This window comes from Mesitornis unicolor, unplaced genomic scaffold (assembly GCF_000695765.1).
Source record: "Mesitornis unicolor isolate BGI_N332 unplaced genomic scaffold, ASM69576v1 scaffold23380, whole genome shotgun sequence".
Taxonomy (NCBI): domain Eukaryota; kingdom Metazoa; phylum Chordata; class Aves; order Mesitornithiformes; family Mesitornithidae; genus Mesitornis; species Mesitornis unicolor.
This window is the reverse complement of record NW_010156549.1, coordinates 1,214-16,958: the sequence shown is the minus strand read 5'-3', so window position 1 is coordinate 16,958 and position 15,745 is coordinate 1,214. Positions and strand designations below refer to the sequence as shown.

General features: G+C 44.9%; 1 protein-coding gene across 1 annotated transcript in view; it reads left to right on the top strand.

Moving 5' to 3' along the window:
* LOC104547791 (pre-mRNA 3' end processing protein WDR33-like) overlaps positions 1 to 13,233 on the top strand; it is a gene marked incomplete at its 5' end in the record, with an annotated part of 16,360 nt that extends 3,127 nt beyond the window's left edge. The window contains 6 exons of the mRNA XM_010193619.1: positions 4,495 to 4,597; positions 4,848 to 5,310; positions 8,837 to 9,003; positions 9,126 to 9,218; positions 10,090 to 10,272; positions 12,932 to 13,233. Coding sequence (XP_010191921.1) covers positions 4,495 to 4,597; positions 4,848 to 5,310; positions 8,837 to 9,003; positions 9,126 to 9,218; positions 10,090 to 10,272; positions 12,932 to 13,164 — 1,242 coding nt within the window. The remainder of the gene's footprint in view (positions 1 to 4,494; positions 4,598 to 4,847; positions 5,311 to 8,836; positions 9,004 to 9,125; positions 9,219 to 10,089; positions 10,273 to 12,931) is intronic.
* Between the last annotated feature and the right edge of the window lie 2,512 nt (positions 13,234 to 15,745).

Sequence of the window (15,745 nt, the reverse complement as noted above, 5' to 3'; positions counted from 1 at the left end):
GTTCAGCAGCTCAGTGATATAGTGGTGCTGAGCTGGACTGGGGTACTGGAGAGTGTACAGGATACTGGAGAGTGTGCAGGATACTGGAGAGCATCGCTCATAACCACACCAAATAATGCTGCAGGAATCGAGTCAGGTGTTGATTCAAGCCTGGTTCAGCACCAGATCCAACCTCCTCTGCCTGCTTCAGCATCTTTTCTAAGGGGTTGATTCCATTTTCTGGTCTGAGGTTTTTGGACTTGCTGGCTCTGACAGGTTCCTGTTTGTGTGGCACTGATTCTGTACTGAAATTTTCTCTTGATTGTCTTCAGCTTTGAGGTGAATTTTGAAAGGGATGCTTGGAGGGGAGGGGGAATTCTACTTACTCAGTTGTAAGAAATGTGTGGGTTTTTTAAAACAGAATTAACTCTTGGACTTGCACTCAGAGAGTTTGTAGTTAAAGCTTTAGACCGGTGTGTGTATGGTCCGTAGTGTGTAGTCCAGTGCCATTCACACTGTGTGATGACTTTGAAGTGAGCTTTAGCTCGGTGATTCCAGATTGAGGCACAGTAGCCTGCAGATTCTGCTTTGGTTTGAGTATTTTTCTGATAAATCAGTGTCAGACTTCTGGAGGGAGTTGGTAATGTGATGCTACTGCTGAGATTCCAAAAGCATCGAAGCGAAGTGAATGGGAACTGGTTCCACAACTGTTACTGGTCTCACTTAAACAAGTGTAGTGTTTATCGGTGCTATCCCAAGGGGACCAACTTCTGCTGGAGAATAATGACCAAGCCTGTGTGTGTAAAAGTCTGTGCGTGCTCACGTGTGTGTGGAAGGATCTCCCTGGCTGGGAGCTTTAACGCTGTGGTCAGAGTTCAGGGAGTTGTTCTGACAGATGGCCAGTTGCGTTCAGTGCGTGCTGCTGTCTTGGAGCCTTTCACAGATATTCAACCAAAGGCAAAGCAAGAGGCTTTGGACCATTTTACCTTCCCTGTGCAGCTTTAGTATGGTGAATGTCTTTTAAAAATGAACGCATTTTAAAATTGGTAACATCAGGTTTTGCTTCAGTTTGCTCTTCTGCAGTGCGAATACAATATTGGTTCCTATTTGAAAAGCCCTGTGATTTTTGTAAAATAGGTTTTATCTTGGCTTTTTTTGTCCTGAATGGGCATTTATATTCTGTAAACTTGTACAAATTACTCGCCTTCCTTGTCAGTAGCAGGAGGGTTTGAGTGTATATATATATCTATATCTATATCTATATCTATATATCTTTATGCTTATGACATGAGTACTGCTCATTTATAGGTATTTGTAAAGCTCCACACAAGCTACCACCGTTACCTGCATCTGCTATTTCTTGCAAAGCAGAGGTTTACTGCAGCGTGTGGGCAGATCCAAGTCTCTTCCTGACCGTGAGATCTGCTTTGTTCTGCAAACATGAAATGGAAATGAGAAGGAAATTGCCTGGGATGTGACTGGCAAAACCTTGTTCCACAGATGAGCATCTTGCTATTAAAACACAGATGGATGAATAGAATATTCCCACATTAGCAGCAGTGCTTTGGAGCTCCTTTGCTATTGCTGATCTAGAATTGATCTTCACACTCCTTCTAGATGAGCTGAATTTCACCTCATTTACTGCTTGAGCGAGATACAGATACTTCAGGCTGAGCTCTTGTCCACATAGACACAAACTTCAGCAGCTTGCGCAGTGTTTTAGAAGAAATACGCATTTTTCTGACGGGAGAACACGAATAATTCTTTCTCCTTTCAGTGCATAGTTTGAATTAATACGAATGGCTGCAACATCTGCATGTGTAGGGCAGAGACCCTGGTGTTGTGGAGCAGTTGTGTTGTGCTGCACCAGCTCCTCCAACCTGGGCAGAGCCTCAGACCCTGCTGGGGATCCCTGAGCCAACGGTCGGTGGCCAGGAGCCATTCACAGCTTTCACGGTGTCTCCTCCTGAGCCCTGCTTGTGAATTCTCAGTTTCAAGCCCAGTTTGGGACCCAGGATGTATTTTGCAATGCAAGGCGTGTTAAAGTGTAGTGTTATGGCCCTGTGTTCCTGTCTTACCGAAGCGTGGTCTGTTTGGAAGAGTGGTTTTTGCTAAACGCTAACAAAACTCCTTCAGTGAGTCCTAAAAACTGCTGCTTTGGCTATAAAAACCAGTGGTGTGAATTCAGGAAGCTGCAAAAAGTGAACTGTAAATAAGCATATGCTAAATGTGTGGAAATCCATCAAGGGTTTGGTCAAGGGTGGCAGGAGCACTGAGAGCTGGACCTTACCTAGTCAGAGAGTGTATTTGTTCTGTACTTAAGTCAACATTCAGTCACTAGGAAAGCATTTTTGTGGGGTTTTTTAATAGGCATTGCATCAGGCTCTTTATTTTGCTTTTTTTCAAAGTCCTTACAAAATGACTCAATGTGAATTTGCTGTTTGTACCATATATTTGTGTGCTCCTTTGTGTTCATCGCCTGTATTGCAGTGGAATAGAAATATTTAATTTAAAGGCAGTATTCCACGGTACGATGGGAAGAATACACACATGAACTCACTGCTTCTCTGCAACCAGAAAAGAGAAAAGGTAGCGTTTCTCAGCAATAAATGTAGAGCATGACAATGATTTCACTTTGATTCATGGAGAGATGGAGCGGCGTGGTTATGAGTACAGTGACAGTGATGGAGTATAGGGTTTTAAGTGTTTGCAAATGACCTGCGGGGATTTTTACAAGCCAATATGAAGGCCACGTCTCAATCTTACATATTAGACATGTCTAGGAGAAAAAAAACAAACCCAAAAAATGCCCAGCGATGTTTTTCTTGCTGGATCTCATAGCTGCAGTGTGTGTAAATGAATTATGTGTCACCCTTTTAGTTCCAGTCAAGTTTAAACCTCAGGTGATGACTTCTTTGGAACTGGAAGCTATTGTGCATTGGGATAACTATGATATAGCAGCTAGCACAGAAACATGCCAGGCAGAAAAGGACCTGGGGTGTTGGTGGCAGCAATGCCCATGAGCCAGCAATGTGCCCTTGAGCCAAGAAGGCCAACGCCATCCTGGGGTGGATGAGAAGGGGTGGGTGTAGGGCAGAGAGGTTCTCCTGCCCCTCTGCTCTGCCCTGCTCACACCACAGCTGCAATCTTGTGTCCAGTGCTGGGCCCTCAGCTCAAAAAGGACAGGAACTGCTTGAAAGAGTCCAGCAGGGCCACAAAGTGATGGAGGGAGTGGAGCATCTCCTGCTGAGGAGCGGCTGAGGGAGCTGGGGCTCTTGAGCTTGGAGCAGAGGAGACTGAGGGGTGCCCTCATTCCTGGGGATCCATTGGGAAAGGGCAGTGTCAGGAGGAAGGAGCCAGGCTCTGCTCTGGGATGGCCAATGCCAGGACAAGGGGCAATGGTCCCAAGCTGGAGCACAGGAGGTTCAAGCTGAAGATGAGGAGAAACTTTGTGAGGGTGAGGGTTATGGAGCATGGCCCAGGCTGCCCAGAGAGGTTGTGGAGTCTCCTTGTGTGGAGACACCCAAAGCCCTGGCCGTGTTCCTCTGTGACTGCTCTGGTGATCCTGCTGTGGCAGGGGTTGCACTGGGGGAGCTTTCCAGGTCCCTTCAACTCCTCACATTTGGGATTCTGTGATTCCTATCCAGCCTCTGCTGTTAAAGTCACAACCAGGCAGTTCAACCACGATGCTTCTCAACCAGAGTTACCTTAGTTGTAAATGTGGTACCTGTAGAAATCTCTCACGGGTCTGTGACAGCAGCTGGATTTAAAGAACACTGTTTTATCCTTAACATTCACAGAGAGAAAACAAAAAAAAAGACTTTATATCTACTGGATTTTTTCTTTGGGAACATGTAACTTCCACAAACCTCACTGCTGTTTCTGCCTGGGAAAAGCAGGCAGTGGCAACTCCTGCTGTAGCCCTGTGGTTGTTCAGTGACCCGTTAACAGCTCGTCCCTCGGTGCTTGGCCAAGCGTCAGTGCTTCCTTTTGATCTTGGATTTAGAACTGGGAAAAAACCAAACTTACTCAGCGTGTTAAAAGTGAAACCCAGGTATTGTTTATTATGTGTTAGGGATTTCCAGAGGTTCTCTTAGGTCCCTTTTGTTGTTCCCCCTGTCCTGGTGTTTTTGCTGTCTTTTTCCTAGTTTCACGTTTGCCCATTTCCAGTGGAAGCCTTTGGCTGTTTAACACCACATTGTGTTGTGAGGAGTTTCCTCATCTTCTCTCCCAGGCAGCTAGAATATCAGCTCTATCATCTTTGGTTGTTGCAGGCCAAATGTTAGTCCTTGAAATGCGACGTTTCCTATAAAAATCTGTGTGTTTCTCAGTGAAAACCATGACTGATACGGATGTCTGAAAAATTAAGCTGAAACCATTGGAAAATCAGCTGTTTCTGCTGTAAGACTTAGGAAGATACAGTCTTTATATAAAGAAAATTGTTTTGCGCCCTTATAAAACGCTTAAAAGCCAAGATGCGTGGCAATTCACATGGCTTTTCTTGTGTGCTCATAGGATGGACAGAACCCGGGTCCACCGCCACTGATCCCAGGCCTGGGGCAGCAGGGAGGACAAGGCCGTCTTGGCCCTCACAACCAAGGACCTGGTCTTAATAAAGGTAATTAATCCGTCTGTCAGTAATTCTCCTCAAAGAGGCTGTTGAGGGCAGTGCCTTTAGACAGAAAAGGCAACAGCAGAGCCCAGGGCTGTGGCTGAGAGGAAAGCTGCTGTAGCCGTGGGCTGGACTGTAGAGGAAAAGCTTTCCCCCAAAATTCCCTAATGTGAAATATACGGTGTGTGCTTTGTAGAGCGTCCTAGAGCGTTTCCAGAAAACGTTACAGAAACCTGCTATGATTTTTTCCCTCAAGGTGACTCCCGTGGTCCACCAAACCATCACATGGGCCCTCTCTCAGATAGAAGGCACGACCAGAACAGTGGTGGTCCTGAGCACGGGCCCGAGAGAGGGTTGTTTCGAGGTGGCCAGGAGTGGGGTGATGGTAGAGACAGCAGGGGCATGCCAGATAGACGAGGACCTCACCCAGATTTCCATGATGACTTTGATCGACCAGATGACTTCCGTGACGACTTCCATCCAGATAAGAGATTTGGCCATCGGTTGCGGGAATTTGAGGGGAGAGGAGGCCCACCGCTGCAAGATGAGAAATGGAGACGAGGTGGACCTGGGCCTCCCTTTCCTCCCGATCACAGGGAATTTGAAGGAGGGGGTTCAAACCGTGGGCCTCCTGGTGCTTGGGAAGGACGGAGACCTTCGGATGATCGATATCCACGGGATCCTGAGGATGCACGGTTCCGAGGAAGACGGGATGAGAGGTAAGAACAAATCCGCTCCTCTCGTGGGGGTTGAGGGGCGACTGGAGGGAAGTCTTTCTTCCTGGTTTCCTTTTCATTAAGGAGTCTATCTGTTTCAGATTTATAAACTGGAAACCAATAAGGAAATGAAAACTCTAATATACCTGAGTATAGAGTCCATAAAAATCATTCAGTAATAGAAGAAAACTTGAAAAGTGGTCATTGTACACAGCAGCTTCCGTGTCTTTAAACAGTAAGTAAAGAGAAGGGAGGAATTGGTAGAGAAGATCCAGTGGCACAGGATGAAGATCTGAGACCGTTTTGATGACAATTGAGAGGAACTGGAAGGTTAAAGTGAAACTTTTGAACACTAGAAGTGGATTTTGAGACTTTGTCTCCGGTCACAAACTCTGGCTTGACTGTCGAGACACTAGAGTGAGCCGTAACGTACTGGTGAGGAGCAGGAACAGTGATGCCACCATCAAACGTAAGGGGCAGAGCTGCAGCGTCTGTGGGACTGTTGAGACTTCGTTTTCTCATGGGTTTTGGTTTTTTTTTTTGCTTGTAGAAATTTTATTTCTCTTTCTGACTTATTTCTTAATGCCAAGCGAAGAACTCCAAAACAATCTGATCGACAGCAATGCCCGTGTCATTGCTCATAACTTCCAGATAAATGGCAAAGGGATGAATTTGCTTCTAGTTACCGGTGTAAATATGGAGGAATTACGCTAAATGGGCAAGGTTAACAGAATCGCTCCAGATTGACACCGTTTTAATGAGTTCAATTTGGCCTCCAAGGTCTAAGCCTCTCGCTGACCACCAACACTATGTGTAAAAGAACGTGTACTTGTGCAAATATATCGTGGTCTCCACATAATGTGAATTTTGTGTGTTTTAGTTGCCTTTGAAATAATTTTCTTACATTCCTTTTACTTTGCATCTATACAGCTCTTCCTTTAGCTGTTTTCTACCTAGCTCTGTAAAGACGTTATCTTCCCTTTGTGTGAAGAGTATGAAAGGAAATGAACAGTAACTAAAAGAAGGTAACAATTAAAGCCATTTTAAAGCAGTAAATTTAGAGAGAATCCGAGCGGCATGGTCTGCACTAGAGAATCCAACCAGACACAGCAGACACCACTGTAGACTTTTCAGGTCTTCTATTGGAAATGCTTAGGGACTGGAAAATGCTTTATGCTGATCCTGATGTTTGCAGAGGTTTCAGGAGGAGAGTCCAGGCATCCTTGTGACCTGCAGATCTGGGCGCTGACACAGACTGCAGAGTGTTTGCACGGAGTTTGGTTTCAGAGGAGTCGGCACGGGGCTCTAAAAGCTGCTTGTGCTCGCAGACCTCACGAGTTCCTTTGAATGCAGGGGAATTCGGTGCCGTTTAGTGCAGATGCTGAGGTGAACTTGAGAATCCCATCCCTCGCTCAGCTGACTTGGAGTTGAGATTGTAACTGCTTTGATCAAGCATGAGAGGGAAGTGTGTGTCTGTGTGTTTCTCTCTAATTTCCCGTCCTTTTCATCCCTGTCCTGCTCTTGCTCTACCTGTGCGTATCAACACGATGCTTCTGCCGCAGAGACCTGCCTCTTCCTGCCTGCTCATCCGCAGTGTAGTTCTGTACGTTAAGTCCTAGGCCTCAAGGAGGGACATCAGAGAGCAGTCAAACAGGAACCAAGCCCTGTGCGAGGCAGGGTTTTGTGCGTGACTGATAGGAGAAAGCGAGACAGGATGCACAGAACACGACATTAGGAGCTGTGGCTATGTCAGGCTTAGGTGTGATAGATTTCAGAGCTCAGCCGTGTCCGTAACATTGCCTGGAAGCAAAAGGAAAGGCCCCATGCCTGCTGGCTACGGGGCCTCGTGTTGCAAACCTTGGTAAATCAACCACGTCAGTATTAAACCGGGAGGCGCTCTAAAGAACATCCAGAGGATCGTGCTGTTTCAAGGCTAACCAACATTGCTCTGTGGTTATCTCTGAACCATTGGTACCTGAAACCGTTCAGTTTGTTTTCCCAAATCGCCCAGGGTAACGTAAGATGGTTCACTGTCTACACACAGCGCTCCCTCCATCCACTGTTGTACCTACACGGGCACAGCAGCCTCCTCTCTGTGTTGTGTTTGTTTTCTGGGAGGTGGAAACAGACCTATTGTTTTTAATTAAAAAAAAAAAAAAAGAAATGTAAAAGTTTAAAAATATTGTATTGTGTTATGACTACTGTTAAAATATTTAAATTTGTAATTAAAAGGTTAATGTTGTTAAAATTCTAAATAAAAGTATCTAAAGTTTTGCTTGTAATAGGATGCACCGTGTCGTTAATGAGCCGGGGAAGGGGATGTTGCACCGAGTCACCACCGTTTGAGCTCTGTGGTGGTTCCGGTTTGGCCAGTGTGGAAACGGGGCACAGAGGGGAGGCGGGGGGCGCAGTGTGGCTGGGCACAGGGCACTCTGCACTAGCCCAGCTGTCCCCAGGGGTGGGCAGCAGCGCGGGGCTGCGCCGAGGGCTCCTGAGCCTGTGTGCCTGCACCTCCTAAACACGTCCCCTGTGCTCGCACAGAAACTGGGCTGAGAGCCGAGACAACCACCAGTGCTGTTGGGGTGGCAGGAGTGCACTGCACAGTTCACAAGCACTCCAGGGGTTTGAACTGGTAACGTGAAAACCCAAACCACTGGTGTGCCTGCAGCCGTCTCTGGGCTGACCTGAAAGGGCCCTGGCAGTTCCTTAAGAGTGCTCCTTCGCTCTGAAGATCTCTGTAAAAACCCCAGTTGTGATACTGCAGGAGCTCATTTAAGATGAGATGCAGAACCCGATCATACCAAATTACCGGTGCTTATTAGAAGGAAGTTATTGACTTTACTGTCATGACTGCAGTTTGCAAACCAAAATTGCTCCTGATGATTGCGGTTGGATGAACTGCTCCTCAGGCTGCAGTGGACCGCTGTGCAGTGCTCAGCATCAGCATCCCTAGAGCCAGGGGCAGTCCAGGTTCATTTGCTAGAATTGTGAACTCGTGAGAATGTAAGGGAAGAAAGAAAGCTCTAGCAAGAGAGTCCCAGCTCAATAGGAATGAATGTGGACTGGTTTGTTACAGCCGAGCCACGTGGCTTGTGGTTTTCCCGGGTTATCACTCAAATGGAAGTGGGGGAGGATGGGGAAGGGAAGGGGAAAGTAAAGACCAGCACAGCTTAAGGAAATGCACTGACCCTTTTCCTTACCATGGCTTCTATCTGTCATCACTCACTGACTTTTCTTCCCTTTCAATTAACTGAATGCAGTGTATTTGATGATGTTTTTCTTGTCTGAAGAACCCAACACAATCCGCAGAAGGAAATATGAGGGGACACTATAAAAATGAATAAAGAAAAGTGCTCAAAGACAGAGAACGAGCACTTTTCCACCTGCAACCCCTATTCTAGTCACTGTATGTGCTATAGTGTGAAGTAAACCAGTTCAGTAATGAGTTGATATTAACCTGAAGCTGACTCGAGTTTATCAACCTAAATTCTGCCTAAAAACCACATTTGTACCATGTTCTTTCTTGTAGCTTCAGAAGAGGAGGACCCTCGAGACATGAGGGCAGGGGACCCAGGGGCAGAGATGGCTTTCCTGGCCCTGAAGATTTTGGGCCAGATGACGCTTTTGACTCTCCAGACGAAAACTCCAGAGGAAGGGACCATGGCGTTCGGGGGAGAGGTCGTGGTGCTCTTAGAGGTGAGGGGAACCTTCCACGCTGTAATGCAAGGATAAGGAAGCAAAGACATTTCTTGAGCAAATTATTTTCCTGAATACGATGTCTCTTCTCACTCCTGTCCCCTCCAACTCTCACTGCTTAGGAGGCCGGAAGGGTTTGCTTCCTACTCCAGATGAGCTTCCATGCTTTGAAGGGAGGCGGAAACCAGAATCCTGGGATGGAAACAGAGAACCAGGTAAAAAATGTGGTGAGGTTTGGTTTAGGTGTATTACATTTTAGGTATATTACATTATATTATGTTACTAGTCATCTAAAATAGAACCACTTGTTAAACCACAAAGTTTAAATCACTTGTTTTCCCTGTACCTCATGTGCCCATTATCATTCCCTTAGCACCAGAAAAGCAAAACACAGCTCTTTGGACTGCTAAAGTCAGTCAAGAAAACCCCTATACAGAATTGAGTGGTGCTAAATGGAGCTGTCTCATGGGAAAAAAAAACTGACTGTGGCCTCAAAGTCTTGATTTTTAAGTTAAATTCCTGTACAGCCCAGAGCTGCCTTTTGTTGTCACCTGTGGGTGACTGAAGCGTATTTTGTGGGGTTTTTTTGAGATGTATCTTAATGCCAATAGTGATTTTCCTCCTGGATGGTATCTTCTCTGTTTGCAAAAATGACATTTTCAGCTGCAATGCCTGGCAGCTTATTGGTATTTGCATTTGTGTTACTAATGGAAACCCCATATGGGGCAAAACTGAGCTTTAGAACGTCACGGAAAAAACCAGCACAAATTACGTATGAATAAATAAAGATGAAGATGTGATTGTTTCTAAAATATATGAAAATATTTTATACCACCAAGAACACTTTATAGCTGTCGCTTCTTTCTTTCCCATCACCTTTTAAACTGGTTTTATCTTGCGCTTTCTTACAACTTGTTCATCGAGTGTTTGCTTGTTGGGACGCAGGGCAGGAGCTTGATGTGATTTTAACTTAAAGCTGCGTGCCAGCTACTGTGGAAAATCTGTAAATTTAAGCGACTGCCTCCAGAACTGAGGGCTGTGAGCAGATGAACTGTAGATATGATCCCGTTTTCTCTCCGTGCGCAGGGCCCCGTGCGGATCACCCTCACGACAGGCACTCCCCGGCCAGCAGAGAACGCTCTGCTTCGCTGCAGGGCATGGACATGGCCTCGCTGCCGCCGCGGAAACGTCCCTGGCACGACGGACCTGGCCCCTCTGATCACAGAGAAATGGATGCTCCGGGTGCAGCCCCAGAGGAGAGGGGCAAAGGTAAAGAGCCCCTCGTGTGGGAACCTGGCATAACACTGGCACATCTTTCAGCAGCAGGCGTACCCAGAACTGCTCATCTGTCCAGGGCGGATAAAGCTGAACTGGTAAATGCTTCGTCTTACGAGCTGTGAAGCTGAACACCAGTCTTACAGGAACAGAACAGGGGATTTTCTGGGACATCAAGCCCAGATCTTCCCTTCAGCATCACAGAACTCTTCTTCATTGCTCTGTTCAAAAGCAGTTCGTTTTTGGCTCCCTGTTACTCCGGTTGCAAAACTGTTCTTGGGAGCTTTTTTTCCTAATTTTCAGAAGTTATTTGTAGGCTTTTTTGAAATATCCATTCTTGTGTTAATGTCTTTTAACTCAAATATTCATCTTTCCTCTCTCAGCCTTCACTCTCTCAGACTTAAAGAACTTTTTTTAAGTCTTTCCTTATGAGCTCTTTCCTTGTAAGAGTGCAAGCATGGCCATCCATGAGCAGGCCAGGAGCCCACAGAGCTCAGCAGCTTATCTCCAATAGCCAGGAGCAGGTATGAAGAGCTTTAAGAACACTGAGTCTGTGCTGATGTGTCCCTGAAACGCTCTTTAAACCTATGGAGATCTGGAGGTTTGGGGGCTTTCTCCAATTGCTTTAGGAATCAAACTTTTGACATCTACAACACTAAAACTGAACTGCAATGGATTATGCTTTTTAAAAAGAAAAGGAAAATGTTCTTCTCTTGTTTTAAGCCTCTCATTCACTGATTTCCTTTGATGATGTCTTGTGCTTAACTGAAACAGTGGGCAGTTGATCCCTGTTATTTCTGATTGCATCAAACTCTTACCATTTCCAGCCTGAACCAGCTCTCCTCCAGGTCAGAGCTCTGATCGGTTCAGCTGTCCTCTCTAGGAAGCTGTTCTGTATCTTCTCCTATCCTTATTACCCTGTATATACCAGTTTCAGTTTAAATTTATCCGGTAACTAGGAATCGCATGCAGTATTTCCAATGTGGTTTAACCGTGGATTTCTGCAGTTCACTTGGGGTTTTTTTAAGTTTTCTCCATTTTTTCCCAATAGCTCCTAATGTCACGTTTCCCTCTTCAACTGCTACCAAACAGGCACTTGGCATCATCACGCGGCTCGCTGCTGTACCCACAGAACACTCGATTTTGGAGTCAGCAGCTGGTTCAGAGCCCAACACCGTGTATGCCACTTCCACAATGATCCCATTAACCTTGCACCAGTTCTTGATCCTTTTCCTTCTCAAACCTCAGGATTGCCATCATCTTTTCTCCATGTTGTCTTTATTTTAGCGTCTTCATATTCACTACCCACTGTTGGGTGATGATGGGTGGCAGAGATCCTTCTCGGTTGCTTCTGGAGCTGTCTTGTTCTTGTTCTTGTTCGACCTCTGCTGCACAGCTTTGGCTCTGATGCCACTGAATTTCATCCCACTTCTCTTCTTCTTGTCCTGAAGCTCACTTAGGTTCAACCAGTCCTCCTCTACATGGACTGTGTTTCAGTGCTGTACCAACACATTTATCATTCAGTCGCAGATGTTTTAAACAAAACTCTGCTGGAAAACTCCCTCTGTAGCAGTATTTTCCCTTTCCAAACTCTGTTGTTTCTCATTTCACCTGCATCTCACCAAATCTGTAAGGATTCCTTCTCCAGCTTCAATAGCAATTGGTGGTAACTCTATTGGATTCTTTATTAAAGTCAAAACAGTTATTAACTGGCAAATGTTTTGTGCCTAGACAACTCATTAATGTACCCAAGAAAGTTCAGAACAGGGGCAGAAGCCTTATAAACAAAACCTGAACAATACTTGGTCATATATGGACTGTGTCACCTTCAGTTCCCAGAATTATTGAGGCTGGAAAAGACCTCTGAGATCATCAAGTCCAGTTGTATCAAAGTAATTTAAGGAATTATATGAACTATAAACAGTGGAACAATTTGGTCTCCATTTTACACAGAACCAAGCAGAATCAACAACAACAAAAAATCACTGCTAGTGGAGTAAAAACCTCCTAATTTATCTGTAGCACATGTCCTGAAATCAATGTTTCTATCAGGTTTTTTTTCCAAATACTTCTTGCTATTTTGAGCTAGTAACCTCAGGGGGGGTTATGTTAATTTACAGAGCAGTACTAAAAAGATCAGTGAGAAGGAGAAAATCCTGTTCCTGGTTAGGAGGAAAATAGAGCATTTTTAATTTCTGGCAAAAAAATGAATGAAACTGTAATGTTATTGATTGTCTTCACCACCACCTCAGCAGATCCATCAGTGCCATGTCTTTGTTTAGGGGGGAAGAAAAGAAGTGGTGTGCAATAAAAATATAGAGAGAACCACAGATGATGTCAAGCATCAGGTATGCCTGGCAGTTCTGAGGACACCACTATCATCTCTGCATTTAGCTGATTGCCGACTGTATCACATACAATCTCATTAGTGCCCAGGGAATTGTTTGGTTGCTGCCCATCTCCTGCACTGTGATGGAGACACTAAATCAATGTAAGAAAAACAATATAAGGAGAGGAGGCATAAAATGACAGGTCTCAGCTACATTTGGTCTGTGAATGGCTACATCACAGGAGAAATAGCTAAATATACGGTGTCTGAGAAGAGGCACGGCTGAGATTGCAACGTCAGTAACTGACTGTGCTTCGTTTTTAGGACGAGGCAATTCGGGACCTTCGCAGAGAGCGCCGAAATCTGGGAGGTCCAGTTCTTTAGATGGAGACCATCACGATGGATTCCACAGGGATGAAGCTTTTGGTGGAGGCCCTGCAGGAGGCAACAACCCTTCTCGAGGAGGAAGGAGTGGGAGTAACTGGGGAAGAGGAAACAACATGAACTCTGGTCAGTCAAGAAGAGCAGCGTCCAGAGGCGGTGGGAGAGGCCGATAGAAGAGGCTTTGACTGGGTGACACCCAGTCCTTGCTGGACAATATTTAAATAGACTGCTATGCTGGACTCGTCAAGTAACCCTGTGACACCACAGAGCTGGATTCTTAACTGGGATAACTGAATGTGCATTAGTTCCTAACAGGAGTCTTTTCCTAGATCAACCAACTGCTACTAGCTGCAATACTGCGGCTAGCTTTCTGTTCTGTCCTCTCCACCCCCCTTTTCCTACTTTGTTTTGTGAAGAGCTGGAATTTTTACTAAGTGTTGTGGGACATGGAGCACCTCCACAATTTCAGTTCACCTCCAGACAGAAACTTGTTTCTATATGTACATTTTGTCAGAAGTTACGTTGGTTTTGTATGAATACAGAATGTAATTTGCGCAAAAATGAACAAAACATGAACACGGTGTGTGATTCTTTACTCACCTATTGCTATAAAGAGGGTCGTCTTTAGGCAAACTTGTGTACCAGATGCAGCAACAGAACTACCTCCTGAAATCTCAACCGCTTAAAATACTCAGAGCCGATTCCTATCTGGTTTATCACGTGTAGAGAACTTGCATTTCCACCTTTAGCCACAGTTGTGTACAGATTACAACTGGTCAGATTCCAAAACACGGGAGATCACCGCTGCTTGCTAGTCTACCAGCCTGCAAGAGAAAAACGTGGGACACCGTTTAGCAAAAGCTGTCATCAGCACAGGACATCAGGGCAAACACCGGCATGCAGCGCTTCACCTGAGCAGCTCACAGGTTTTTGTTCTAAACAGCATCTGCTTAGAGAAACTGAGGAAGAAAGGAGTTTAGCAGCTTGATTACTACGGATGCACGTGTTCTACAGCGGCTGTAGGATGCATTGCTAAAGATGCAGGGGTTCAGTAGAGTCTGGGGCATCCAGTGCTGAAGTACAAACCTTGACAGTCGATCCCTTTCATCTTAGCATTTGTAAATTATCTTTAGGATACCGTTTCCCAGTTTTACTAGGGGAGGGAAATGAGACGGAGGGGTTATTCCCATTTTCCACATGTCATAATAAAGCTGCTTACCAACCACGGCTTTGTTTTCCCCATAAATCATTCGTATTCACCGTCTCCGGTCACCAGGCTGTCAAAGGGCTCCTTTAACACCTAAAGCCTCAGTGAAAGTTTTACCACGTAAGTACATGCTCCAAAGCCAGCTCTCAGGAAGGTCCCACTTTAAAAGTATAGGATATAATGTATAGTGAAAAGCATCACTGCCAGGCCTTGAGTTTCATGTAATAATACCATGACATGGCACTGTAGTTCTGTAGCTGACAAGGTTACTGCATTGCAATACATTGCAATATCGTAGCAATTGCCTGTATTTATTACCTTAAGAATGCAATCATGTATTACAGTGTACACACTGCACTGCACAGCAGCTGTTTTACCTGACTCCTCACTGGGTCAGATTTACTGAAGACTGGCTGATCTATCTTATTTAAAGAGATCCAAGCGTAGATGCTGAACTGCTGTTCTCTTGGTTCAGTCACGAGTAGGGGGGGTTTTCTTAGCTTTTAATCTGTAGTGTATAAAAATGGCATTTGAAAATGATAGTAATGAAGTCTGATCATCAGCCTGTAAAATCCTCGTCATGAGGCTGCAGTCAGATGAGATGCTCTTAAAGGGATTAACTGGGAAACAGCTGAGATGCATCCAATTCTCCTTTACAGGGGAAAAAAAAACCCTGCATTTTACCTCTACCTACAGTTGGGAGCTAGGATCTGTCAAGAAGTGTTAGTAATAAATGCCTCTCATTTAATCATTAGCAAAAGGGAAAGCATGCCTTTTTTTTTAAGGGGCTGAAAGTTACTTTTGTCTCCTAGTTAGAATACGTGATTTAGAGGATGAGCTTTAGCCCTTAATTAAACCACCGTCCTCCACCAAAACAAGTCAGAGTGCACCTAATAACAGGAAACTCATCTTCATCTAGACTGAAGGGAGCACGCTTACTTTTCCTCTGATGGTTGGTTAACTCCTTAAACCACTTTGGTATTTGGCATTAAGTGGCAGCTTTTTTAATTACGCTGTGAAATACTCCACAACCATGGAATAGGCACAAAAAGTCCTAAGAAAACTGGGTAATTGGCTGTTGTATAAGATCTTCATAAGGCGACAGCACAGCAGGAGAGACAGAAGCAGCTTCCCAGACTGTGATACCATGAGCCTCTATTGAATTGGTAATTGATAAAATGGGAATATACTTCTACTATATATATACTATATATACTTCTATACTCAGAATCCTCATGCTCTACCTGCTAGTTTACAATTCCCCCCTGTCTAAGACTTGTTTAACTTGATACTGCTCTTAGGAATCAAATTTATTTTATATACTATAGCTGAGAAGTTGGAAACATGAGAGAACTAATTTAGTGCTATTCAGATGGCTCTGATCTACATTTTTAAGGAAAAATAAAGGGACCATTAGTGGAATGTCTATACTGACATTTGGTAGACAAACAGTTTTATTAAAGCAATCTATGTGTACATTTAAGTACCCCCGTTTAACAAGTTCAGGCTAATTCAGAGCAAGTATTGGGTGAATACGCTAAACCCTA